At 46.1% G+C, this 27,493-nt stretch overlaps 1 protein-coding gene across 4 annotated transcripts; it reads right to left on the bottom strand.

Annotated features, from left to right (window-relative positions):
* Positions 1–1,508: 1,508 nt before the first annotated feature.
* Positions 1,509–27,493, bottom strand: LOC147426537 (uncharacterized). Of its 4 annotated transcripts, XM_086499196.1 has the most exons (3): positions 27,321–27,491; positions 19,633–19,698; positions 1,509–2,546 (listed from the first exon to the last, which is right to left on the bottom strand). In XM_086499196.1, the coding sequence occupies exons 1-3, from the start codon at positions 27,402–27,404 to the stop codon at positions 1,731–1,733; spliced, it is 966 nt and encodes a 321-aa protein (XP_086355322.1). In that variant the 5' UTR covers positions 27,405–27,491; the 3' UTR covers positions 1,509–1,730. The 4 variants fall into 4 exon arrangements, with proteins under 4 accessions (XP_086355322.1, XP_086355323.1, XP_086355324.1 ...); XM_086499197.1 differs by lacking the exon at positions 19,633–19,698 and having other exon boundaries at positions 27,321–27,493; XM_086499198.1 differs by lacking the exon at positions 19,633–19,698 and having other exon boundaries at positions 1,509–2,539; positions 27,321–27,460.

Genomic DNA, 27,493 nt, shown 5'->3' with positions numbered 1-27,493 from the left:
TTGGAAGTATGTGTCCATTAGTATCTTCATGTCTAATTTAGAATAAAGAAGCTCGCGAGTCTAAGGCTAGGACCAACTTCTGGTAACTATCCAAATACTAGCTTAAGTATGCTAGCTTAGTCAAGCCCGGCAATAACATGTCAAAACCATGTGCTCTATGCCATTGTGATAAATGTGCCACCTCATACATATTCCAAGCATGAACAAATGTGTCTCATATGTCATTCTCTCTCTTTCATGGAATAATTCGACTACAAACGCTAAGTGCAATCTCTCACAATATCTCGTTTCGTTTCACGTAAGAAAATTTCTAGCTATTTCATACTCACTGAATTCAAATTTTAGTAAGATCTCCACTATGCTCAAGTATTTCATTATATCCTCAAACAATGGTACGTAGTGAGGAACTCTTCTCTATTGCCACAAAAATCAAATACATTGAGAGAAGGTAAGATATGGAAATTTATGTATCAAATAGCTATTTATGTGTATTATAATTGACTTGTTCTAGCCTTTACACGACATCTACTACATGAAAAAGCTCCCCTATGATCAAGATAGCCAACACCTAAACCTCCTTTTCGTTCAAGCCTACTCGGTTGTTGTCAATACATACTCTCTCCCATCTAAATCCCAAACATCAAGTAACCTACCCACATCCACATCATGTCGTACAATACTAATCCACCTTTTAGGTGCAACTTGATGTGGAACATTTGTCTTAGCAAGCAACATTACCAACATGACAAGGGTCCCACTAATAAGTTTCGAATTGGAAGTATGTGTCCATTAGTATCTTCATGTCTAATTTAAAATAGAGAAGCTCGCGAGTATAAGATTAGGACCAACTTCTGGTAACTATCCATATTGGCTCAATGCTAGCTTAGTTAAGCCTCATATTTGTTCACATACAAACTTCTAGGTGTGGGATGAGAACAAGAACTATGTCTATACAAATATATTGGACTTAGATAACCTCATATCTCATTACATAATGCAATTGAATGCAAAATCCAATTGTCTTTGCATTCTTTCAGGAGAAATATATTTCTAAAATTTCCTCAAGTAGTACAAAAGTTACATGAAGGCATTTATCATAACAATTGCTTTCTATGAAGTCCACTCTCACTTGTAGTAGGTGTCCTTTTAACCAATCAAAGTAGATCATACAATAGTGCATAGCTATCATACGACTAAGCAGATATTCATATCCATGTACCTATCATAAAATAGTATGCTTACAATAGAGAGAGAGAGAGAGAGAGAGAGAGATGAATGAAAATGCATGTGTGCATGCACAGGGTACGTCTGGACGTTCACAAAAGACCTCAAGCTCTTTAAAGAATTGTCAATGGTGTCATCAATCCTTTCAGACAAATGTGTGATAGATTATATTTAGTTCCCCTTTCCATAGCTGCATTCTGTTGCCTTAACTTAGCCATTACAAAGCAATGACAGTTGGAATTATGAAGAAGCCTTCATCAGCTCTATTCGTACAAGCGGTAACATAGCTCTTACTGCACCTTGCGTGTTAAAAAGGACCTGGGATACCTCCTTCCCCAAAGAAACACATTGGCAATCGTGCGCGCACAGCGTTCCAGGCTCATCAAAGCTTCGTTGAGCCACACACAAACATTAAAATCGGTACAAAACTTTTGTACAAGTGACTGGTACACACCCCGAGCAGACACGCATGAAAGAATCATACTGCACATTAAAATGGAAGATGATTAGTGTTTCTTTGAATGCCGTTTTGTCCTAGGTCGTTTCAAGGCAAGGTCTTGCAGTTGCCTCCACAACTCTTGCCTCTCATTGCTCCACTGCGCACGATACTGCTCATACAGATTCTTTTCCACCCACACCTTAAGATGTAGATGCTCCACGTTCCGATAGGTGCCATGATTCAAAATCATAGTGGTAAATGGAAGATTCGCCTCTCGCAGAACCCTCACAGCAAGGCTCCATAGCCCAAAAAGCTCCTCATCATCGAGCTCCGACATCCTATCCACATGCCTTGTTGGAGTGATGATAAAGCCGCACCTCCCTTTGGCATCTAGTCTGCACACGGCATGGGGCTGACTGGAAAACTCCTCCAACACACATTCTCTTGCCTCTACAATGGGTTCCTGCCCAGGAAAAAGAGGGGCATTTGGGTAACATGATATGCAATTTGAAGGGGGCAATACTGGAGGCCCCAATTTTTCGCTTCCATAAAAGACTTCAACTTTGAATCCCTCTTCACAATTCACGACTCTCATGTGAAAGTCCAAGATTTTCAGCTTGCTTTCAAGTTCTGTTGCCAGTTCTCTAAAAAAGGCCACTACCTCTGATTTGGGCTCCGTCTCAATGAACGTGCAGAAGTCTTTCAAAGGAAGCTTTGTACACTCGAAATCCAGTTTTTTTCCTTTAGAAACATTGCAGCAGTCTCTATAACTGATTAGCATGGCAGGATTGATATTCTCAGCTTGAAATGTGATGGGCTTTATGAAGCAGGGTGATGATCGACCAGATAGAACCATTCTCAATAAACGACTGCGAACTGAAAGCTGAATTTGAAGAAATCAGTATTGAACGTAGTATAACCAAGAAACATAACCACTCAATACAAACACACAAACACCCATTTTGATGTCCCTCACTGTTTTCGGAGACTTTCAAGGTCTTGACAGCCCGGCCCAGATACGTCTCTTCAATGCTTACATACTTCAGTAAAAAAAAAGTTTTTACCACTACCTTTCATGCCCACTAAGTCATACACTGTCAGGGTTCAGAGTTCATATAGAAGACTGCCCAAAAAAAGGGCACAACATATCACCTTGGACATTCAAAAATCAGCCAAGTTAGTATCAACTAGGCCATCATCTGACGAGCACCAAGCACGACAATCATAACCTTACCAAAAGGTGCTACACTGGTGCACGAAAATAACTTTTATCTTGAAGACACTCTAGGGCCAGTATCAAAGTAAACTTTCCCACGTCTACAAAACTTTAAGTTTTAGGTTTTTGAAAATGGGTGAGGCCAATACCTGCTAGCTTTTAAGCAAAAAAAAGTGCCACCAGAAATAGGACTACTGGCCCCAGCCACAACTGCTAGCACTCACCAAATAGCAACATGAATAAGTGGTAACAAAGCTGACCGCAGTTCCAATTGCGGTCAGCTGACCCTTCTATAATCTAAACCACCATGAAGAATGTATGCCACAATCAATCCATCCATCATCCGTCTTTCAGCATGTGTACGTAAGCCTACATGAATCTAAGAACAGCTCAAATTAACTTATAAAAGGAAAGTGCAGGTTATAGACTAATGCTTCACAGCCACAAGACAAGCATAACCATCAATTTCCTGATGTATAACGGCTTGATTACTTGAGAGAGAGAATATCTTCTCCGTTGAATTCCATGAGCCAATACCCACTCTTGAGTTGATTGGCCTTGATTAGAGAGAGAGAGAGAGAGAGAGAGAGAGAGAGAGATGAAATGATATATTAACGTCTACAAAAGGCCAAAATGACCTATGAGACCAACAAGTTACAAACTGGTGAAAAGAGAGAGAGAGAGAAAGAAAGAAAGAAAGAAAGAAAGATTTTTAACGTCTATGTCAGGCCGAAATCGGCCTATGAGACAAATCAAATGTACATTGTGTGTATGTCATCCATCTATCGGAAAGACAAATGAAACAAAACTGAACTGAATGTAGGTAGTGGAGTATCTGAGGAGGGATGGAGCTCTATCTCTAGGGGTATATACATGTCTGTATGCTCAAGGTAGTACAATCATGAGAATGCATCAAGCTATCTAGCTCCATCATGTACTAATGGGGGGATGTAAGATGTGGTACATGGGTGGGTCTGGTGCCAAGGCTACCCGGATGAAAGCTGTCGGGTCAGCCCTCATCTGAGCCACTCGCTCCTCAGTGGCACGGCGCTCCCGGGCTCAGATCTCCTCGATCTGTCGGTGGTGGGAGCTCGCGCCCCTGTAGCCTGTGACTCGTGGTCGTCGTCTAGCTCGGTTCACCTCCGCCTGTGGGAGTGTCACTCCCCTCTGAGTGTCTGGTGAGGGGGGGGCTCTGAAAGAAGTCTGTGAGCTGCGACTGTCTCCCCTCTGTCTGTGTAGCTGTGTGTGGCTGTAGTAGTGTGTCCCGATGGCTCTGTATCTCTAGTAAGAAATGTCCGAGCTGTCTCTGATCTCGAGATTCCATGATCTCCCGGAGAGTGGGCTGTCCTCTAAATAGGGCCTCATACCTGCCTCTGATCTCAGTGTATGCTCTGCATCTACATACAAAGTGCTCCTCACTCTCCACCTCCTCTGTGCAGGCTCTACAGATTCGCTCCCCCCTGGGAACACCAGTATGTCTCCCGATCTCAATCTCTAACCTGTGTGAAGCCACTCTCAGCTGACCAATCGCCACCCGTGAGCTATGTGGCATATATGTGTCCATGTAGCGTGGTCTCTGTATGAACCCCCCAGACAATATGGTGAGAAACTGGTCTCTGTAATCTGACATCCTCGTCCCCAAGCTAGGTGCCTCCCAGACTCTCCTAGTGTATAGCTGCCACAGATCCTGTCTCAATACCAAGTTCCTCTCACTGCGAGAGAGGTGAACATATGGTGAGTGGGGGTCGTACTGGAATGGTGGTAGGCTCTCCATGTCAAGACCGTGTCCCTCAAACCATGCTCTGACCTGTGAGTACCATGCTCTCTCATGCCCGCTCTCTGATAGCTGTATAGCTGCCTCAAATGCTCTACGGGTAAGTCTGTCAGGAGGTAGCTCTCTCATCCTCTGGATGAAGCAAACTGTCTGGAATAGTGCCTCTACAACCATAGGTGGTGTAGCGAGCTCGGCTCTAATAATGTCGTGTGGCACTGTCTTCTTGCTGCGGAGCAAGCGTGAGATCATATATACCTGTGGTCTCTCAAGTTGTGTCCACTGGTCAGCTGTCAATCCTGGTGCCCATACTGCCGCCGAGTACATCAAGGCTGGGGTGACTAAGGTGTCGAAAAGCCACTCCTTCGTGCGGGGCTCCTGAAAGTGTGCCTGGTGGCACCTCCGCTCTAGCATGGCCAGAGCTGCATATCCTCGGGTGAGCCTGTCAACAGCAGCCTGCCTCATAGTGAAGGGTCCTGGTAGGCTGGTGAATGTGATGCCAAGGTAGACATAGGAGGTGACTACATCAACCTGTCCGCCTGCTGCTGTGAAGGTGGCGGCGCTCCTCACTGCACTGGATGTGTGAAAGATCATAACCTTGGTTTTGCCAAGGTTCACAGTCAACCCCCTGTGTGTGCTGAATTCGTCCAAGGCCTCAAGATGGCGTTGCAAGCCCTCAGGTGACTCTGAAATCAACACAATATCATCAGCATATAACATGATGTGGACCGGAGTACCTGCCAAGTCGCTCCCCTCTCCCCCTGCTCGCAGTATGTAGTCGGAGATCTCGTCGATGTATAGCCCAAAGAGTGTCGGGGAGAGTGGGCATCCTTGCTTAACACCAATGGTGCTAGCAATGGTCTCTGAAAAACCGCCTGGGCAACGAACCCGACCCGTCACCCTCTCATAGAGAGCATATATGGCCCAAATCATCTCTGTTGGTACCCCAATGCTGTGAAGGCGCTGGAAGAGTCTCTCGCGTGGGACTGTGTCAAAGGCCTTGCGGAAGTCCACAAAGCAGCAGTAAAGCCTCTTCTTCCGCGCCTTTGCCCTGTCAATGAGGCAGCGCAGAACGAAGATGTGGTCAATGGTGGAGAAGGCTCGTCTGAAACCTGCCTGGCCTGGAGCTCGTAAACCCTCGATCTCTGCGTAGCAGCTGAGCTGTGCCTCAAGTACTGCTCCATATAGCTTGGCCATCGTGTGGCCAATCATGATAGTCCTGTAGTTCCCTGGGTCCAGGGTGTCGCCAGATTTGTGGATAGGCACTATGGTGTGCTGTGTCCACTCCTATGGGAAGCCCTCCCCTATAGCCCGGTTGAAGACATGTGCAATCAACGGGGCTATAGTGGAGGCCGCATAAATGATGTGCTCACTCTGTAATCCAGTATGGTCAGCTGATCGTCTGTGCTGCATGCGGCGTATGGCCCTCTCTACCATCTCTGCTGTAAAGAAGGAGGAGCACGTGGGGCGAGGCTCGTGTGGTTGTGGAATGGGAGGCTGCCCTGGCACTTCATAAAGTCGCTCTGCATAATCATGCCATATCTGTGGATCCTCAATAGCTGTAGTCGGACGTGGCTCGCGCAGGGTGCACCATGCCGTCGCGCTATCCATGCTCATGAATAGGCGGTATAGCTCAAGCTCCTGTGCCTCTTCGAATGCTCGCCGCTTTTGGCGTGTCAGCGTCTTCATACGCCGTCTGGCCTCTCTCTCTGTGATCTCTCCTAAGGCTCGCCGTGCATGGAGGCGTCGGTATAGCTCTCTGCACTCATCATCATACCAACGGTTCTGAGGCATAGCCCCGGGGGGGGGAGTGCGTCTTGTGTGAGTGGTGTGTGGAAAAGAGCTAATAGCTGAAGTGTGGAGAACGGAAGAGATATGTGATGTGAGAACTGAGAGTGGTGTGGATGGGTGGAGGAGACATAGGCCATGTTCGACCTTGGCCGAGTAAATAGGGGCTAGCTCATGTGTGAAATGGATGGTGGTGTGTGGAGTGTGTGTTGTGGAGCTGTGTGTGATGGTATCTCCGGTAATGGAGAAAGAGAGGTATGTGTGGTCGGCTCCGATGGGTATGGGTGGAATGGTGAAGGATGTGATAAGGTGTGTAGCCTCCCTGGGTCCCAGAATATAGTCGACTGTACTCCCCCCTCCTTCTGCAACTCCATGTGGCATACAAGTCAGGCCCCCTGAGGTGGGCCACTGGACCATCCCGTTATAAATAACGAGACGGTGCTGGGAGCCAAGTCGAAGTAGATGTCGTCCGTAAGCTGTGACTGGAGCTCTGTCTGTTGTGTCTCTCATAGTAGCCTCCTCATCTAGAGTGTGTAGTGTCTCTGGGTCCTCATGGTCATATGTCTCACACTGCTCACTGCGTGTACGAGCATTGAAGTCTCCCATAAGGAAGACTTCACCCAGTGTGGAGTACTCCATAATCTCCTCCGTGAGGCATGCATACGGTGACTCCTGCTCAATAGGGGCGAATCTGGAGCCTGTGGGAGCAAAGTAGCAAAGGGCAATGTAGACGATCCTGTCTCGTGAGAGCTCGAGGCGAATCCACATGTAGCGGGCCTGTGGGTCCCGGGCAACAATCTGTAGTCTGCTGTGAAGCCCCTGTCTAAAGAGTATGGCCACTCCTCCTGAGCCGCGAGTGGTGTGCTGGCGCATACATCCTCGATGTAGAGACTCCCACTGGAATCCATGTATCCGTGGTAACCCTCTCTCCAGGCTCTCGTGTGTCTCTGTAAGTAGAATGATGTCTCGACCTCTCATCACCTCCTCAAGTCTCTCTGGGTGTGTCCATAGGTCTCCATTGCAATTCCAAACCGTGACATGAATCTCCTCGTGTGTCCCACAGGCCGCGAGTCCCTATGCGATGGTCTTGCCATCAATGATAACCCTACCATCCCGATATACTGCCTTCTTCCCTTCTTTGCGGGCTTGGTGGACTCGAGGCATGCACGCGCGACGGTGATCTTGTTGCATCTTTGTGAGGTCATCATCAAGATAAATCGGGGGGCCGTCTATCCCTCTCAAGATGATCCTCTTTCGGAGGAAGTTCGAGACTCCTCGGAGGCGAATTGGAGGATGAGAGCTCTTTTCTTTGGATCTTTGCCGGCTCTCCAAACTTTGGAGAAAGGGATCTCTTCTTCCTTGTATCCCACTTTCTTGCATAAAGCTTTCCCATCACTTTCGGGTGTAGACCCTTCTTCTTCTTTGATGCCGGTCACTCGCACATTGAGACGGCGAGCTTGTCGCATCTTCTCCTCTTCGATGGTTGTGTGTACGATGAGTACCTCATCTTTTTGGGCTTCCTCTCTTGCTACCTTCTTGATGTTCTTTTTGACCACTTCGACCCATCCTTCTTTGGTGGCCTCTAATTTGTCCTCAATGCTTGCGGTGAGGGCTTTGGTGATCTCCTCCTTGAGGGCTTCCTTAGCCTCCCCTTTAATCTCTCCTTCCTCGGGGGTGAGGGATGTGAGGGAAGCATGAAGGAGATCGATTTGTGCCTTCATCTCTTCTTGCTCTTTCCTCCATCTCTCCCTCTCCTTCTCGTTCTCCCGTTCCCTTCTCTCCTTCTCCTCTTTGAGATTTTGGATTTCCGCTCTCATGTCCTCCTCCTCTTCGTTCCATAGCTTGATGAAGTTGGCTTTCTCCTCCTTCCATATTTCTCTCTCCATCCGCCATTCCTTCATGTCCTTCTCCAATTGTGCAAGCCTCTTATTCGTGAGCATGAAGGACGTTGTCTTCGTTGTCGGTGTGGGCGTCTAGATGATGGGGGAAGACATGGTTGGCTTCGTAGCTACCCTCTCTTCATATTGTGAAGAGGAGGGGAGAAGGGGAAGAGAACACTCAGCTTGTGTGTATGCAGCGGGCAGGGGATGGGGATGGGGTGTGTGTGTTCAGTGGATGGGCTGGTCGTCTTGGCGTGCAGGGAGCAGCGCACAGGGGGGGGGGGGGGGGGGGGGGGGGGGGAGGGAGCAGCACACAAGGGTGGGGCAGCGCGCAGGGGAGGCAGCGCGCAGGGGAGGAGATCACCAAAGCCACAGGGGAGCAGCGCACGGGGGGGGGGGGGGGGCAGCGCGCAGGGGGGAGCAGCACACAGGGGTGGGGCAGCGCGCACGGGAGGCAGCGCGCAGGGGGAGAGAGAGAGAGAGAGAGAGAGAGAGAGAGAGAGAGAGAGAGAGAGAGAGAGAGAGAGAGAGAGAGAGAGAGAGAGAGAGAGAGAGAGAGAGAGAGAGAGAGAGAGAGATGAAATGATATATTAACGTCTACAAAAGGAAAAAATGACCTATGAGACCAACAAGTTACAAACTGGTGAAAAGAGAGAGAGAGAGAGAGAGAGAGAGAGAGAGAGAGAGAGAGAGAGAGAGAGAGAGAGAGAGAGAGAGAGAGATGAAATGATATATTAACGTCTACAAAAGGCCAAAATGACCTATGAGACCAACAAGTTACAAACTGGTGAATCTAGTACAAAGTCTCTCTGCTGAACAAAATGTTGTAGTGAAAGTGAAAGTGGGGGAAAGACTAGAGACTCTCTAGTCAATACAAAGGTACAAAATAATGAGGGGTGCAAGAAACGTAAGCTACTAAGGAGGGGATAATCCTCCAGCTCAGAGTAAATCCAGCATCGGTCGGTGTCGGATCTCCTCGATGTCCTCCATGGTCAAAAACCTGACTGGGCATCGTGCGTGGTGCCCTCCTCTGTAAACGTGGAAACCTTGATCTCCCTAGGTCCATTGCACAATCAATCAGTGTGCCTCTAGTGGAGGTGGGACACGAACTCTGCTACGGAACCTGTCTGTCTAGCTGTCTATCAGTAATGGCTGGCCTGAAATAGTCTGTAACCTGCCCCGCTGAGTTTGTCTCTCTGGTCGCCTCAACAAGTGTCGAGCACTCTCTATGTCTCCTCAACTCGAGCAAGAACAGACCCAAGCATCTTTGATCCTGGTATCCCATAGTGGCCCAAAACCCTCCCTAAATAAGCAATGGAACCGCCCGCGAATTTCGTAGTATACGGAGCAATGACATATGTAATGCAGCTCTGTCTCTAGCTCCCTATGGCATACACGACATACTTTGGCCTCAGCCAAAACTCCTCTATATCTGCCAATCTCAATCTCAAGCTGGTGTGAGGACGTGCGTATCTGGCCAATAGCACACCGCACCCCATATGATAAATGTGTATCCCTATAGCTGGGCCTAACTACAAAGCCATCTGCCGTGAGTTGGAGAAAATGTTCTCTATAAAAAGCCATCTTCATGCCCTACTCCTGAGTAGGCTCTATCCAAGTCCTACTGGTGTCCATTTGAATCAAGCCCTGGCAGATAAGTCTAGTAATCTCTATCCATGTCACAGTGAGAGAGGGGGCCTCCAAAGTGTACGGGAAGGAAGGCAGTCTGTCCATGCTAAAACCATGCATCTGGAACCAAGAAGTCATTTGTCCATACCAGCAGGCCATGTATCCCTATAAGGCCAACTGCCGGGAAGACTCAAGAGCAAGCTAGGCATATCTGTTTTTGGGAAGGTCCCACAAGCTATGTATGAAAGAGACTCATCTAGTAAGTGCCTCAATCACCACTGAAGTGACAGCTAGCTCTGCTAATAATCTCATGAGGCATTGAGGCCTTGGCTCTAATCATCTTAGATACCAAGGGCCTCTCGAGTCTCCATCCTTCCCATCGATTAGTGCTGCCAGCTCTGCCGTAACAACCAATTTAGGGGCCCCAAATATGCACCCCATACCTCATACTTGAGGTCACCAAAGTATCAAAAAGCCAAAGTTTGGTTCGAGGTTCCTGAAACTGAACCTACGAACACATCCTCTGAAGTCTGCCCAAGGCTATATAGGCTCTGGTCAATCTAGTCTCTGTAACCGGCCTGTTTAATCCAAAAAGGGTGGTAGACTTTACTTCAAACCTTGATTTAGCTTTCACCCATTATTAGTCGTCTATTTTACCTGTACTTTCAAGACACAACAAAGGGGAGAGGGATACAGGCTGCTAGATTGCACCTGTATGAGTAGACCGACACCAGATTGGCCCCTAACTTAGGCGCCCCTTTCGGTATTTCTTTATTGTTCAAAAGAGGGAATAAACGTTGTGGTTCCCTTCAAGCTGCCCCGCACAAACTCAGCTGAATTTCCACTGTTCCGGCCTGATTTCGGCAACATAATTGTACTAGGACACTTCACAGTCAGTATTCCCACGCATTGACTGACTTTCCCGACGCATACGGGAACTTTGCAAAACCTGGCAAGAATCTGCAGCACGCGGAATTCTCTGTTTTCAGCCCTGAAAATGCGCCAGATCACCTGTACAGCGGTCCCCTTGCGTCCCCGAACCTCCTGGGGGTATTAGGGTCCGTTTAGGGCCAAAACCCTAAACCTGCAAAAATACACAGCAGGCTGTAATTTACTGTTTCGGGCTTCGTTTCGCGTGCCGGTCGCATCCGTAGCAAGTCCTCGAGCTCCCGCACCTGTAGGGCTACTTGCCCTTTGAATCGGACGAGATTTCTGGCGTGAAACCTCTCCGAATTCACCTGTACCTGCGGGGGGATTAGCCGCTAGCTAATCCAGTACCTGTGCAAGAGGCTCTTGCCTCGGCAATCGCGCATGAACCCACACAACTGTACATTGGTCAAATGAAAAGCCCACTAGAGGGGCATAACATACTGCCAAAGGGGAGAGAGGGGGCAGTGCGTAGCGTGCAGGGCATCACTCCTAGCACCGCACTGTGCATAAGAGGGAAAGCAAGCACTCCATAGCTCTTAACCTGTGACAAATCTGAAAATGAGCCTCTCCCAACTTAAAATTCAGCGCCACTTCTTGTTGCATGCGGCAAGTGCACCAGAAGGTGCCACTTGGCACATTTATAAGCATTTTCCCGTTTCGGGGTTGCCGTCTAAAAATATCCCAACCGGTTGCCCAGTTGACTTCACGGCAGAGTAAGAAAATGTTCCCCTTGTCATTCCGGAGGTAATGACGTCAACACATTTTCAGGTCCCAAAATAGCAGTTCCCTAAATTTTAGGAGATGCTGCCATTGTATCTTTCTAGGTCATCCGACCCTCTTTGTACACTGCGGCCACATCCAGAACTGAAATGTAGCCTCTGTAGCAAAGGATTCCACTTTGGCTAGTCAATGACCCCACTTGGCTAACCATAGTCCTTGTCCAACCTTAGTGCTCTCTTGCCCTCAGGCCTGGACTCCCTCTGAACAGTTCCACACTAGCTATGCAATGCAGGGCAGTTAGATTTCCCGAGGGGTGTTTCCAAAAAGTGAAAGTAAATAGATAATAAGAAAGAGATCAACAAAAAGGATAGATAGTAGTCACACGCTGGTGACATACCCCCCTCTTGAAATCTCAAACGTCCTCATTTGCATCTATGTTGTACATGCTCCTAGTCAACACTGATGTATTCAACACCTGTCGACACATGTACGACACATACATGCTCATTGTCAACCCTGGTGTATTCAACACCTCGTCGACTCATGTATTGCTTGCGTGTGAACCCTATCCCAATGACATAGTGGTAGCTTCGCACTCTGCCATTGCTTTGAGTCACTAACTTTCCAATGACAAAATGGTAGCTGCACATTTTGCCACTGTCTTATAGTACACGTTGGATCCCGTAACACTTTCGAGCATACCCAAACCGACAGTTTAAGAATGCAGTTACACATGTACTCTTTAATAGAAGCAATCACTGTATCCTTGAGAAACTGACAAGAAATACTCACTTCTATAGCACTAACCAAACTTTTGGACATTCCATAAGAGCAATTGCCAAACTGACAATCTGTACACCTCTAACATTCATGTAACAGGTATTTGATTTGAGCTCACTTTAAATACCATGTACATCATTTGTTTCAGAAGCCATTGTCACACTGACAATCCATTTACCTTTGATACTCAGAGGGTCAAGGTAGGTTGCAAATCGAAGGCTTCCAGGTAAAGTGATAACACAGTTGGTGACTCTGCAAGTTCACCTTCTTCCATCCACTTAGCATCCATTGGTGGATAGTTTCTGAACTTTACCAAGTAACGCCTAGCAACCTTGCCTTTCACTTTCCTTTCTTTGTGTGCCAAAATCTGTTCCGGGACCAAGATCTCGTCAAGTTCCTCGACTTCCGGCTGATCTTCAGCTGGCATATCTTCTGGCACATCACCCACATAGGGTCTGAGAAGACTCACATGAAACACATTGTGAATCTTCCAACTGTCAGGCAATTTCAGCCTATATGCAACATCACTGATTATGTCGCACACTTGAAAAGGCCCATAGTAACGCATGCTGAGCTTTGAAAACAGTCTTTCCTTGCCCTTCATCTTCTTTAACCTTGCCTTTTCAAAGCGTAAAAGCACCCAATCACCAAGTGAATATACCACTTCACGACGGTGACGATCAGCTGCTTTCTTTTGCTTTGCCTAAGTCCTTTCTAAGGCCACTTTGACCTTCTTGTACATTTCATCCATGTCCTGAACATACTTATCTGCTTCAAATATCCTGTCCTTTGTATGCAGTATGGGAGGAACTTTCTTGCCATCTTCAACTATCTCAAAAGGTGCCTTGCCAGTTGATGAATGCACTGTATTATTGTATGCATACTCCACCAATGGCAAATACTGCTCCCACTTTCCTTTATGCTCTGACACATAACACTTCAACAGATCCAGGACAGTAGAATTTGCCTCTTCTGACTGCCCATCTGTTTGAGGATGAAATGACGAAGAGAATTTGAGCGTGGTGCCCATATTCTCAAACAAACCTCTCCAGAACAAACTTGTCATGCGTGGATCACGGTCGCTAACAATCGACTGTGGCATGCCATGATACTTGAAAATATTGCTCATAAACAAGCGTGCCATCTGATCTGGCTTTATCTTCTTCCTGACAAGAATAAAATGAGCCTGTTTGCTGAATCTGCAAATAATGGTCCAAATACCATCGTTTCCTGTCTGCGTTCTCGGAAGATCAAAGATAAAATCCATAGCAATACTTTCCCATGGTTTATCTGGAATAGGTAGTGGTTGCAATAACCCTGGTGCCTTTTGCCTGTCAAACTTGACCTTTTGGCATATTAGGCATTCTCGCACAAAGGTATCCACATCCCTTCTCAATGTAGGCCAATAGAAGAATGTCTCAACCGCTTTAACTGTAGCATCGATACCACGATGCCCTGCATACGGTGGGACATGACTCTCTTCCATAACTTTGCGTCGCAATGGCTTTGTGACACACAATCTGCCATGCATCATCATGAACCCGTCTTTGAGAAGATAGTGTTCATGACGTTGTCCATCCATTAGTTGCTCGAAGACCCTTGCAAAATCTTCATCATTTGCATACTGTTCTCTCATATCATCAAGTTCATGATGATAAGGAATCGATACAGCTGAAATTTGTGGCTTCCTTGACAAGGCATCAGCCACAACGTTCTTCTTGCCTTCCACATGCACAATCTGAAAATGGAACATGGACAAGATAGTTGCCCATCGCATATGCTTCTCAGATAGCTTTGCCTGTGTCAAGAAGTATCGCAAGGTCTGATGGTCCGTTTGGACAACAAAGTCTACACCTAGCAGGTAGTGTTTCCAACTTAAGAGCGCACGAATCACGGCCTACAGTTCTTTTTCATAGGCTTGCATAGTCTTTTCTGGCCCTTGCAAGATTCTACTCTCATAGGCTACTACCCTGCCATCTTGCATTAGCACTGCACCAATGCTACTACCGCAGGCATCACACTTGACCACAAATGACTTCCTAAGATCTGGCAACACAATGACTGGATCTGAAGTCATCTTTTCCTTTAAGAGATTAAAAGCTGAAATCTCTTTTTGTGTCCATCTAAAGGTGACTGCCTTCTTTTGAAGAGCATGTAAAGGTGAAGCAATCTCAGCGAAATTTCGGATAAACCTTCTATAATAGGAGCATAGTCCCAAAAAGCTTCGGACATCATGCACCGTCTTCAAATTTGGCCATGACTTGATCGCTTCAACTTTTGCAGGATCCATTCTAACACCATCCTTTGAGACAATGTGTCCCAGAAAGTGAATCTCTTCCAGAAAAAACTCACTTTTCTTTGCATTGATGAGCAACCTATGACTGCGTAGCTCTTTGAACACAATGGCCAAGTGATGCCTATGCTCCTCTTCATTCTTTGAGTAGACTATCATGTCATCAAAGAATGTACCAACAAATTGCTGGTGTGGACGGAAAATTCTGTCCATCATCCTATTGAACGTAGCAGGAGCATTTGTGAGACCAAAGGGCATCACTAAAAATTTGTAAAGGCCAAACGTTGTTCTAAAAGCAGTCTTGTGCACATCCTCTGATCTAATGCGGATATGATGGTACCCACTCTTTATATCTATCCTGCTAAACATAGCTACTCCTTCTAATTTGTCCATAATATCATCAATTCTAGGTATAGGAAACCTATTCTTGATGGTATTCTTGTTCAGTGCACGGTAGTCGATGCACATACGCCATGAGCCATCCTTTTTCTGCACCAACAACACTGGAGAACAGAATGGAGATGAACTGGGCTGAATCAGCCCCTTTTCTAACAGCTCCTGTACTTGGCCCATTATCTCTTTCTGCTGAGCCGCACTAACCCTGTACGGAGGCTTATTTGGTGGGCTACTGCTTGGCACCAAATCTATCGCATGGTCCTCGGGTCTCTCTGGCGGTAATTGAGACGGTAATGAATCGGAAAAACAGTCACTATACTGTTGTAAAAACATTGACCTTTCTTTATCTAGCACAGATAAATTTGATTCATCACAATCTGACACTTCACGTGCAAAAACCAAGTACGCAGAAAGATGCTTTTTCATTACAGAAGTAATAGCAGAAGCTGATACAGTAGGAATAGACTCCCCTTTAAGCTTTACATCCAGAATGTGAGTCTTTCCCCTGCTATGTACAGTGATCTTTTTGTTGTAGGCATCCATGATTCCCTGTACACGAAACAACCAAGGAATACCTAACAACACATCACATCAGTCCAGTGGCATGATGTAAAATTCTTCAGCATCTACATAGGACTGGATATGTAGACGCAACTTTCCAATGATGGGTGTCACAGCCTCTGTATGGCCAGGACATGCCAAACCTGCCTCTGCTGTATATCCCATCTCTTCAGGTCTGATTCCCAACTTTGAAGCCAATTCTGGGAAAATGAAGTTGGCTTTGGCACCTGGATCAAAGAAGATAAGCACTGTTTGATCCCTGACCTTTCCCCATGCTCTGCAAAGCTCACTTCCATCTGAATTTGGCTTGTCGCCCACCATATCTGGCACTAGACCAGCCATGGGCTTCTTTCCTTTCCTGTCCTCCTTGTCTTCAGAATCAGCTGGCCTTTTCTTTGTAGGACAGTTGTAAGCAATGTGGCCAGGCTGCTCACATATAAAGCATTTGTTCTCTGTCCTCAGGACCTTCTTTTGCTCTTCTGACTTGCGAGGAAAACGTCTTTTCCATTTCTTTGCTGGTCCTTTTTTTGATTCAACCGTAGCTTTATCTTTCCCTGCGTTGGCCGACTCCTGAGTCCCTTTAGGAGCCTCATTGGGAACGTGCTTCTTGGCTGAATTTTTCTTGCCTGATCCTGCCTTGACGCCAGTGTTAAATTCACAATCTTCTCCCTTGAGCAAACCATTCCCAGTGTTTGCTACCTCGATGAGCTGCGTCAAAGTAGTGACTTTTGTCTTCGTGCAGTATTTTCTCAATCCTTTGGGTAGGCCACAACAGTATTTTTCGATCTGTTCTGTCAATGGCACAAACCTATAGGAAGTTACTGGAAGTAGAGCTTTCCAAAACTTCCGATTGTAATCATCCAGATTTCTGCAAGTGGCAGCATTTAGCTGGTGCCATTCTGTCATGACATCTGCTTCAAAGTCATCAGATAACCATGCTGCTGCAAAAATCTGCTTGAAGTAAATCCATGTGGACGGAGCTTGCCCTTGAAGCAATAAAGTTGTCCACCATTGTCCCGCATTCCCTGTCAAGAAAGTGGCTGCCTTGCGGACCTTTGAAGCCTCTGTAAAGTTTCCCCCTGCATAGGCCTTGTCAAACTGCTGGAGGAATGAGAGAGCCTTCTTCCTGTCATCAAACCCTGTAAAGGTCGTGAAAGACACACCTTTGCCACCTTCTTTGTACGGAGTTGGCCTCTCCAGCGGCGTTAAATTGTCATATGGAAGTGACTGAAACATGGGAACACTATTAGGGTTCATCTGTGTTCCTTGGCCGCTATTAACTTGACCTGGAAATGCCATATTTGGCTGCTGATTTGCAATTCCAGCCATACCAAAATTTGCCTGTGGCATCCCAAATTGACCCTGAGTGCTCTGAAACCCTGGTTGCATACCCATGACACTGTACATGGGGTTAGGCATCATTGTTTGAGCATCCCCAAACACTGTTCCTGGCGTGTAAAACTGATTTCCAGGTGCATGAGCAGCCATACTCTGGAATACCGATCCACCTCCAAAATAGCCAGGGTGTACTGAAGGTGGTGGGAAGACCTGTTGCATAGCCTGTAGGTTGCTTCCCTGCCCATTAGAACCAGCTATAGGCTGTTGAAAGGTGGCGGGCTGAACTGGTACAGCTTGAAAGACTGGCATCTCAGCCACCTGTTCTTGCACCTTAGGCATAGGTTGTGGAGACTGCATGTTCTCCGTCAAGTGTACAGGTGTTTCCATTGACTGTGCAGTATGAATCACCTGTGCTCGAGCCTTAACAGGCTTTTGAATATGATCCAGTGACCCAACTTGCTGAGACGGAACAGGAGGTTGCAGAAAGGCTAAAAACCTCGGATTCTGCATTACTTGTGTGAACATAGCCACAGCAGTAGCCAACTGGGTCCTGAATATATCGTCATCTGTCTGTGGTGGTCTTGAGGACTCACCCACTTCATGTGTCTGTTGACCCTGTGAAGAGGAAACCTCTTCAGTCACATCATATGGTCTGTCAGCCATAATTGCAATTCCCTGTGTCTGGTCTATGATCCCCTGTGTCTTCAAGCCCAAAACTGACCAAGGCTCACTTCTATGGGAAAAAGTGATTTAATCCCGGCAATGGAACCATGTAACCGGCCTGTTTAATCCAAAAAGGGCGGTAGACTTTACTTCAAACCTTGATTTAGCTTTCACCCATTATTAGTCGTCTATTTTACCTGTACTTTCAAGACACAACAAAGGGGAGAGGGATACAGGCTGCTAGATTGCACCTGTATGAGTAGACCGACACCAGATTGGCCCCTAACTTAGGCGCCCCTTTCGGTATTTCTTTATTGTTCAAAAGAGGGAATAAACGCTGTGGTTCCCTTCAAGCTGCCCGCACAAACTCGGCTGAATTTCCACTGTTCCGGCCTGATTTCGACAGCATAACTGTACTAGGACACTTCACAGTCAGTATTCCCACGCATTGACTGACTTTCCCGACGCATTCGGGCACTTTGCAAAACCTGGCGAGAATCTGCAGCACGCGGAATTCTCTGTTTTCAGCCCTGAAAATGCGCCAGATCACCTATACAGCGGTCCCCTTGCGTCCCTGAACCTCCTGGGGGTATTAGGGTCCGTTTAGGGCCAAAACCCTAAACCTGCAAAAATACACAGCAGGCTGTAATTTACTGTTTCGGGCTCCGTTTCGCCTGCCGGTCGCATCCGTAGCAAGTCCTCGAGCTCCCGCACCTGTAGGGCTACTTGCCCTTTGAATCGGACGAGATTTCTGGCGTGAAACCTCTCCGAATTCACCTGTACCTGTGGGGGGATTAGCCGCTAGCTAATCCAGTACCTGTGCAAGAGGCTCTTGCCTCGGCAATCGCGCATGAACCCACACAACTGTACATTGGTCAAATGAAAAGCCCACTAGAGGGGCATAACATATTGCCAAAGGGGAGAGAGAGGGCAGTGCATAGCGTGCAGGGCATCACTCCTGGCACCACACTGTGCATAAGAGGGAAAGCAAGCACTCCATAGCTCTTAACCTGTGACAAATCTGAAAATGAGCCTCTCCCAGCTTAAAATTCAGCGCCACTTCTTGTTGCATGAGGCAAGTGCACCAGAAGGTGCCACTTGGCACATTTATAAGCATTTTCCCATTTCGGGGTTGCCGTCTAAAAATATCCCAACCGGTTGCCCAGTTGACTTCACGGCAGAGTAAGAAAATGTTCCCCTTGTCATTCCGGAGGTAATGACGTCAACACATTTTCAGGTCCCAAAATAGCAGTTCCCTAAATTTTAGGAGATGCTGCCATTGTATCTTTCTAGGTCATCCAACCCTCTTTGTACACTGCGGCCACATCCAGAACTGAAATGTAGCCTCTGTAGCAAAGGATTCCACTTTGGCTAGTCAATGACCCCACTTGGCTAACCATAGTCCTTGTCCAACCTTAGTGCTCTCTTTCTCTCAGGCCTGGACTCCCTCTGAACAGTTCCACACTAGCTATGCAATGCAGGGCAGTTAGATTTCCCGAGGGGTGTTTCCAAAAAGTGAAAGTAAATAGATAATAAGAAAGAGATCAACAAAAAGGATAGATAGTAGTCACACGCTGGTGACAATCTCTGTTGCTTTCCTCAACGAAAAAACTGGCCCACTAAAAACTATCCCCAGATACGTATATGCAATCTCCTGCCCGTAGATAAAGTGGGAGTTGACCTCCTGACCCACTACGGTGTGGTGTTTAACACCATCTTGGTTTTACCAAGGTTGACAGACAATCCACTATCCTCCACAAACACATGTAAGGCATCCAAATGGCGCTGCATTCCCTCTAGGGAGTCAGAAATCAACACAATATCATCAGCATATAACAAAAGTGGGATGCATGTCCCTACTAGGTGTGCTCCTCTGTCCCTAGTCTCGTAATATAATCAGAGGCCTCATCTACATGCATACCAAACAAAGTAGAAGACAGCGGGCATCCCTCCTTCACTCCAATAATGGTGAACCATGGTAGAAATCCCCTCGAGAGTGCGTACCTGCCCCGCAACTGATCTGTATAAAGCCATAATCCCCCAAATGAGCTCTGTGGGTACCACCATGACCTGCAATCGCCGCATCAATCTATTAGAGGCTGAAGTTAGACTATGAGACAAATCAAATGGGGGGGGGAGCATGGGAGGCTAGGATACAAGATACACAGTATATGAAGGTGTGGAGCACTATCTCTAGGGGGTATGGGTGCACATCTATATGCGCATGGAAGTACATTCATGAAGTGCATCAAGCTTACTAGCTCCATCCTATGTCAGACTAGGGGGTTAAGATCTAGTACATGGGTGGGTGTGTTGTAAGGGTTGCATGTATGATCGTAGTTGGGTCTGCCCAACATTTAAGCAAATCTCTTGTAATCACTTCCGACGAGTGATTGGACAGACACACAGAGATAACCATAATCTACACACTTGGCAACACTTTAGCACTTAAAAATACTTTGTTGGGTTAAAGGCCTAAATAACCCCTTTTTGTACATTTTTATACTTTGTCCAGGTTCATATTAGGTTCAATATGAACCTGGACACATTTTTTAAAGGTCCACTTATAATAAAAGTGGGAAAACCCAAAACTCACTTATTGAGTTTTCCCCAAAAACGTGATCTCTCTCTCTCTCTCTCTCTCTCTCTCTCTCTCTCTCTCTCTCTCTCTCTTCGTTCTACTAGCGCTTCCCTTCTGCAGCACAGTGCCTTTGCTTCAAGCCTCAAGGCCTGCACATCTTCGTGTGCTCTATCACTTGCACACACCGCCACGCGCTCATCAACTGGTATCAGAGTCCAATTAGGGTTTGCTCCCAAACTTACAAACGCTGATTTTCAGCCAAGGAGGTCAATTTTCACGCGAGATTTTGCAATTTCATTGCCAAAGGACTCGTCCCTGGACACTAGAGAGCTCCCGGCAAGCCAAATTGACCTGAAACAGGCTGAAATTAGGTCAAAACCAGCAAATTACAGGTTATTACAGCAAAATACAGGTTTTGCAAATGATGTATTAAGATGTGGGAACACTTTTGCTAAGTCCCCGCTACCCGAAAACACTGAAATTGCCGAAAAACAGGTCCTAAAACAGGTGTTTTCAGCAAATTTCAGATTTACGCAGGTTTTTGCAAGTGTTTTTATTATGCGACTACATTGGGGGAAGTGCAAATTGAAGCAATCTACGCACGTGTGACAAAGTTTGGCTATGTATGACCATTTGTGGCTCAATTTCATACAATTTGATGCTACAAATTGGGGCTTTTGCTCTTACATGCTTCTAAAGGCTGTGCATTAGTCTTATGTATGTTCTGTGAGGTTAGTCGCGATGATACTTGTCTGTTGCCTTCTTATGCCGTGCTTGAGGCTGTTGCAAAGCCTCCATTACCTTGGTAAAAGCAATGTCTAGATCCTATATGTACTAATCTGCTTCAAAATCTTGTCTTTGGTGCTCAAAATAGGTGGAACTTTTCTAACACCCTCAACAATCTAAAATGGCTCTTTCCACATAGACATGTGAACAGTGGTGTTGTAAATAAACTTCACCAAAGGCAAATACTTCTCCCACTGAGTCTTGTAATCAGAGAGAGAAGATTTCAACAAGTCCAAAACCACTGAATTGGCTATCTCCGATTGCTCGTTTATTTGTTGATGGAACGATGCTGAGTTTTTAAGCTGAGTAAATATATATTCTCACAGTAATTTGACACTATAAATGCAGGCATACCATCCTACCACCTCTGGGTCTTTGGAAGATCGAAAATGAAATCCATTGCAATACTCTTCCATGGTCAGTTGAAGCCTTTTGACAAAACAAGTGCGTACAAACTCATCCACGTCCTTCTTAAGCTGAGCCAGTGAAATACTTTTCCATGACTTAGCTCAAGAAGGAAATTGTCACCTGACACATCCAACCCTATGTGATCGTGGACAAGCTACAGCACGACAAGGGTTCAGTTAGTCCAGTCAGTCTAGATTTAGAAGTGTTCTGGCACTTTTGTGAGTCTGTTTGCAGACCGTGCATGTCCAGACACTTAGTGTAGATGCATATCCTCTGGTTGCACACAGCATGATCATAAGCATTCCCATCAGAATCCTTCAGGGGAATTATCCAGTGTATTTGACCTATTTTCCCTATTTTTGACATTTTTCACTTATTATTTTTAAGTGACTTTTGTTGGAAAGTAGATAGGGCGAATTGAGTAAGTTTGTATATAAGCAAACCTAGGCTAGCACTAATTGGCAGAAGAGGCAGCAGGAGCACCTTGCTCAACAGGTAACTTCTCAGCAAGACCAACCCCCGCGACAACTCTTGGTGTTTTCTCTCAATAGAAGGCCTAGCGTTTTTGCACCAGATCAGCCAACGTTTTTGCAATTGCAGATTCCCGGCGACAGTAGACAGCAGATCAGCCCTAGCGTTAGCAGATTCCCATAGCGACACAGCAGATTTCCTAGCGTTAGCAGATTTCCCCGCAAGGTCAGTTTTCAGCCCTAGCGTTTTTGGTTTGCAAAACAACAGCATTTTTGCAGATCATCGCGACAGAATCAGCCATAGGACCAGCGTTTTCAGTTTTCAGCCTTTAGCACTCGCAGAAGAACCCCCAAACCTCGCAGATCTCACCTTCCCGCAGCAATTCCTCACCGCATGGTGGGATCCATTGAAGTTTATAGTTTCAGCCCGGAAAACGCAGATTTCAGCATCTGCGTTTTCAGCGCGTCGTCGTCCCATCATCGTCATCGACATCGTCACCGACATAGAATCAGAATTCAGCAAACAAAAGATTTGCAGATTTCAGCCATTAGAGTTTTCCGATTTCAGCCCGTCTCGTCGTCGTCGACATCGTCGGCAAGTCCAAGCATTGTAGAGATTTGTGCAATCATAAGTAGACCACTCTCGCCATAGAGAGTGGGGCCTTCGGAGGAGGGTTTTACAACATCTCTAGTGTCGTATTCTCTTCGCTATCTCTCAGTCTCATGCACTTCCATTCACTGTGTCCACTCACTTTGTTTGTGTCCATTGCACTCTCTCACTAAAGGAACAGAAGGCTCTCGAGTCTCCCTTCCGTAAGTAAAAGGAACCTTGAGCACAGTTCGGAGCACTCATCTTGAGCAAAGTTCAAACATTCATTCCGTTTCACCTTACATTGGTATCAGAGCTTTGGCAATGTTCTGTATCACTCAAGGAAAGAACCACAAGAATCACAAGAATTTTTTTTGCTTGTTGTGGTCGCACGAACCCAAGTTCGCTTGGGCGTGTCGATTCCTAATCGTGTTTTTGAAGAGTGATAGGAATCCCAAGAAAGAAGGGTTTATCCAACCTCCCCTTGTGCCTCTTTTCACTCATTGAGAGCGGACCGTGCACTTAGCGGCCGGCCAATCGACGTGAGGTGGGAAAAAGCAACCTTGGTGTGAGCGCAAGGCCGCCAAGGGGTGCGCCCGCAGAAAAGAGCAGAACTCGGGTGAAGAGAAGATCCTTCTCTAACACAGATTGCAAGCGAAAGAAGAACCTCAAGACACTCAAGAACCTCAAGAACCCAAGAACCTCAAGACCCTCAAGAACCCAAGTTCCTCGTGAACTTAAGAACCCAAGACCACAAGAATCCACAAGAACCCAAGACTTCAGTGGATGGTCATCACTTGAAACGGAATGGATACTTCGCTTGGAGGTGGTGAGCATGAGAGAGGCGAAGAAGAATTTTCCCCACCAGGAGGTTTTTCCAGCCCTCCCCCTTCTCCATCTATGTCAAGGATTGCACTAACTCCTATGGAGGAGTTGGAGCAGATGTTTCTGGAAAGGAAGTTAGAACGCGAAGCAAGAAATGCAAAAAGAATGGCAGAAATGGAACGCAGACACGCAAAAAGAAAAGCAGAAAGAGACGCAGAAAGAAAGGCAGCCAAAGCAAGACAAGAACAAAGCGACTGACACAGGAAAGAGTTCTGGCGACTCTTTTCTCAAGTTCAGGCACAGATGCAAGAGATTTGGGAAAAGGAGACTCTCTCAATCTCTTCTTCTCCCAAGCATGGCACACAAGATTTGCATGATTATGAAAAGCATGATAAATTGAATGACAATGATTTGCATGATGATTTGAATGACAATGACAAGCATGATGATTTGCATGATCAAGATGTGATTTCTCACAAGCATGATGAGTTGCATGAAGATGATGTGATTGTTCACAAGGATGATGTGTTAGTTGATACTTTCTCTAGTGAAGCTAACCTCATTGCAAATTCGATCAGTCACGAAGAACCGATCTTGGCTCTCTAGCCTAGGTCCAAAGAACCCCTTCAGGAAGAACCGATCTTGGCTCTCGAGCCTAGGTCCAAAGAATACTCACAGGAAGTATTATGTGTTCGCATGATTCATACGCACGCATTATACGAGTGTTTCATTCGTGTTCGTTTCCTGTATTTTCATCAGCGTCTTTATGTGATCCCTTTTCCTAGGCATGACATATTGTACGTTGAGCACGTTTCTCTCATGAATGAGCACAAATGTATGCGGATTTTTCATGAAAAGCTGAAAAGTATGCATTCAAGGAATTCACATTCCATGTCTCTTCCTTGCCACAACACAGTTGTAGAAAGAGCACATGAAAGTATGAGCGCCAAGCATGGGCATTTTCATTGTGAATTGCCACAGTTGATTACTCTAGATCATCAGAGAAAGCTTCAATCTCATTGTTTGCGTATGTATGGTGAACAGTTTGGCACTCCGTCCCTCTGTTCATCTACATTGCATGCACAGTCTATTAGGACGACAGGATTTTTTCCACTCGCTTTACATGGAATAGGTATGTTCATGGTTTTGTGTTGGAATGGCTTCAGGAATTTTCAGCCTTGGAGATTCTTGAAGAAGGTGGACCTACGTCCATAGAAGAAGTGGAAGCATTGAAGGAGCCACAAAAGACATTGTGTCGCTTTCGGCGCGGCCCAAAGAAGCAAGCGTTGCAGACCTTTATGAAGTTCAAGCACCTCACGACCCACACATCAGAGTGGGCCGGCGAAGAGTACCTTCGAGGATTCCGGATGCTATTGGCGATCTCCCTCGACGCCATACAGTTTGGTACCAGTACCTCACTTTGAAAAGGAGGGGATGTCACGTGACACATCCATCCAACCCTATGTGTCCGTGGACAAGCTACAGCACGACAAGGGTTCAGTCAGTCCAGTCAGTCTAGATTTAGAAGTGTTCTGGCACTTTTGTGAGTCTGTTAGCAGACCGTGCATGTCCAGACACTAAGTGTAGATTCATATCCTCTGGTTGCACACAGCATGATCATAAGCATTCCCATCAAAATCCTTCAAGGGAATTTTCCGGTGTATTTGACCTATTTTTCCTATTTTGACATTTTTCACTTATTATTTTTAAGTGACTTTTGTTGGGAAGTAGGTAGGGCAAATTGAGTAAGTTTGTATATAAGCAAACCTAGGCTAGCACTAATTGGCAGAAGAGGTAGCAAGAGCACCTTGCTCAACGGGTAACTTCTCAGCAAGACCAACCCCCGCGACAACTCTGGCGTTTTCTCTCAACAAAAGGCCTAGCGTTTATGCACCAGATCAGCCAGCGTTTTGCAATTGCAGATTCCCAGCGACAGTAGACAGCAGATCAGCCCTAGCGTTAGCAGATTCCCATAGCGACACAGCAGATTTCCTAGCGTTAGCAGATTTCCCTGCAAGGTCAATTTTCAGCCCTGGCGTTTTTGGTTTGCAGAACAACATCAGCGTTTTTGCAGATCATTACGACAGAATCAACCATAGGACCAGCGTTTTCAGTTTTCAGCCTCTAGCACTCGCAGAAGAACCCCCAAACCTAGCAGATCTCACCTTCCCGCAGCAGTTCCTCGCCGCACGGTGGGATCCATTGAAGTTTACAGTTTCAGCCCGGAAAACGCAGATTTCAGCATCTACGTTTTCAACGCGTCGTCGCCGCATCGTCGTCATCAACATCGTCACCGACATAGAGTCAAAATTCAGCAGATAGAAGATTTGTAGATTCCAACCATTAAGAGTTTTCAGATTTCAACCCGTCTCGTCGTCGTCGACATCATCGGCAAGTCCAAGCATTGTAGAAATTTGTGCAATCAAAAGTAGACCACTCTCGCCATAGAGAGTGGGGCCTTCGGAGGAGGGTTTTACGTCTCTGGTATAGTATTCTCTTCTCTATCTCTCAGTCTCATACACTTCCATTCACTGTGTCCACTCACTTTGTTTGTGTCCATTGCACTCTCACTAAAGGAACGGAAGGCTCTCCCTTCCGTAAGTAAAAGGAACCTTGAGCACAGTTCGGAGCACTCATCTTGAGCAAAGTTCAAACATTCATTCCGCTGCACCTTACAGAAATACACTTCGACTCTTTGGTCTAAGGCGTTAGAACCTCCCCCCCAAAAAAGAAATACTTTTCCACCCCTTTCAAGGCAAGGAAAGTCTTTTTCCAAAAATTAGTATGTGATACTATGGGCCCTTCCAGATGCAAGAAAGGATCAACGCACACTGAAGTTGCCGAATACTTGGAAGATTCACAACACATTTCAAGTGAGTCTATTGAGACCTTTCAAAGGTGAACTAGACGACAGGGAGCGATATAAGCAATTAGAAGTGGAAGAGATGGAAGAGATTCTCTTTACAAAATACCAATGAAGGGAGGATTATGGCACCCTGTCAACACCTTTTTCCTCAAATCATGTGTAGCACACAACATGGTTTTCCTCATTAAATAACTTTCTTGATAGTATAACCTACAACTGTCTTCCCACTTTGTATGCGGTCAAAGATAAAGTTCTGATGATGTTTCGCCAAGATGGCCGCTACCTGTGAGGCTATCATCTGGTCCCCGTTATGGTGTCGTGTGTATTCTTCTCTCTTTCAAACTCAACGTTTCAAGATTTCCATTTGTTGTGAATTAAAATAAAGATAGTACTACTTTGTGACAGACAAAATATATGCAACGCATATGCCACATTGCACAAACATAATTAATGCATTCACTGCATACAGTGTCACATATAGTATGTTAATGAGGTAAGCTGCCTTGTGGATGCTTGGAAAGCAACTCTTTTTACTTTTGGGCGAGACGAAAAACCTTATATAATCTTCAAACTCCATAATTCCTAAGTAGGACTGGTTTGCTTGCTGGAAAGCAGATTGTCGAGCTCTCATACCACTGTGACCAACCGACACCATGTGCCAACATGCAAAAATAACTTATACAGACCCCTCAAGGAAAGAGCAAGTTGCAGACTCGAGGGCATCACGCCCTCAACTACATAAATATACCAGTCAAGCTAACAAGTACTAGGCAGTAGGGCTTCTAAGGCTTGAAATTTTAGAAACTTTCATCTGATTAAACTAAAGCAAGCTTACACCATCATTTGGAAGTCAAGACTCTAAGAAGGCTGCTCCTGGTCAACGTTTACTCAACCAATCCAAGAGATCGGCGATTTACCTATTCAAGCAGGAATTAGTAGCGAGTTGTAACGACCATTTTTTTTTTCTATCTTTCAATTGCCGCCCTCAAACGCCGGAACTTGTGTTGAGAATGTCAAAGTATGCAAGTTAAATCATCACCAATCTTAGAGCCCCTGCCACCTCAGCGCCTTGCAGCAGAAAAGCATTGAAAGGCTTGATTGCCTCCATGTGCACATAATGGGTGTGTTTGTGTTTGTGTTTGTGTTTGTGTGTGTGAGCAATCTTACCTTGTACGGAGCAGACCTCGTAAGAGAGGACGAGAAGACAGAGTGGACAAAGCAAGCTGCTATGGCGCGCGAGGTTCGCAGCATTTCCTCTTCAATACCTTAGATTAGATTAGTGAGGGAGGGCCTCAGCACTATCTTAATGACCCCCAAGCGATGAGATCTATGGCCGAGAA

The sequence above is a fragment of the Adiantum capillus-veneris genome, chromosome 24 (assembly GCF_014529385.1).
Source record: "Adiantum capillus-veneris isolate H3 chromosome 24, ASM1452938v2, whole genome shotgun sequence".
Classification (NCBI taxonomy): domain Eukaryota; kingdom Viridiplantae; phylum Streptophyta; class Polypodiopsida; order Polypodiales; family Pteridaceae; genus Adiantum; species Adiantum capillus-veneris.
The sequence above is the reverse complement of the archived record's forward strand: the minus strand, read 5'-3'. Positions and strand labels throughout refer to the sequence as shown.

Bases quoted from the DNA above. Each gene is read 5' to 3' on its own strand.
- LOC147426537 (XM_086499195.1), bottom strand. From the start codon at position 5,244: ATGATCTTTCACACATCCAGTGCAGTGAGGAGCGCCGCCACCTTCACA.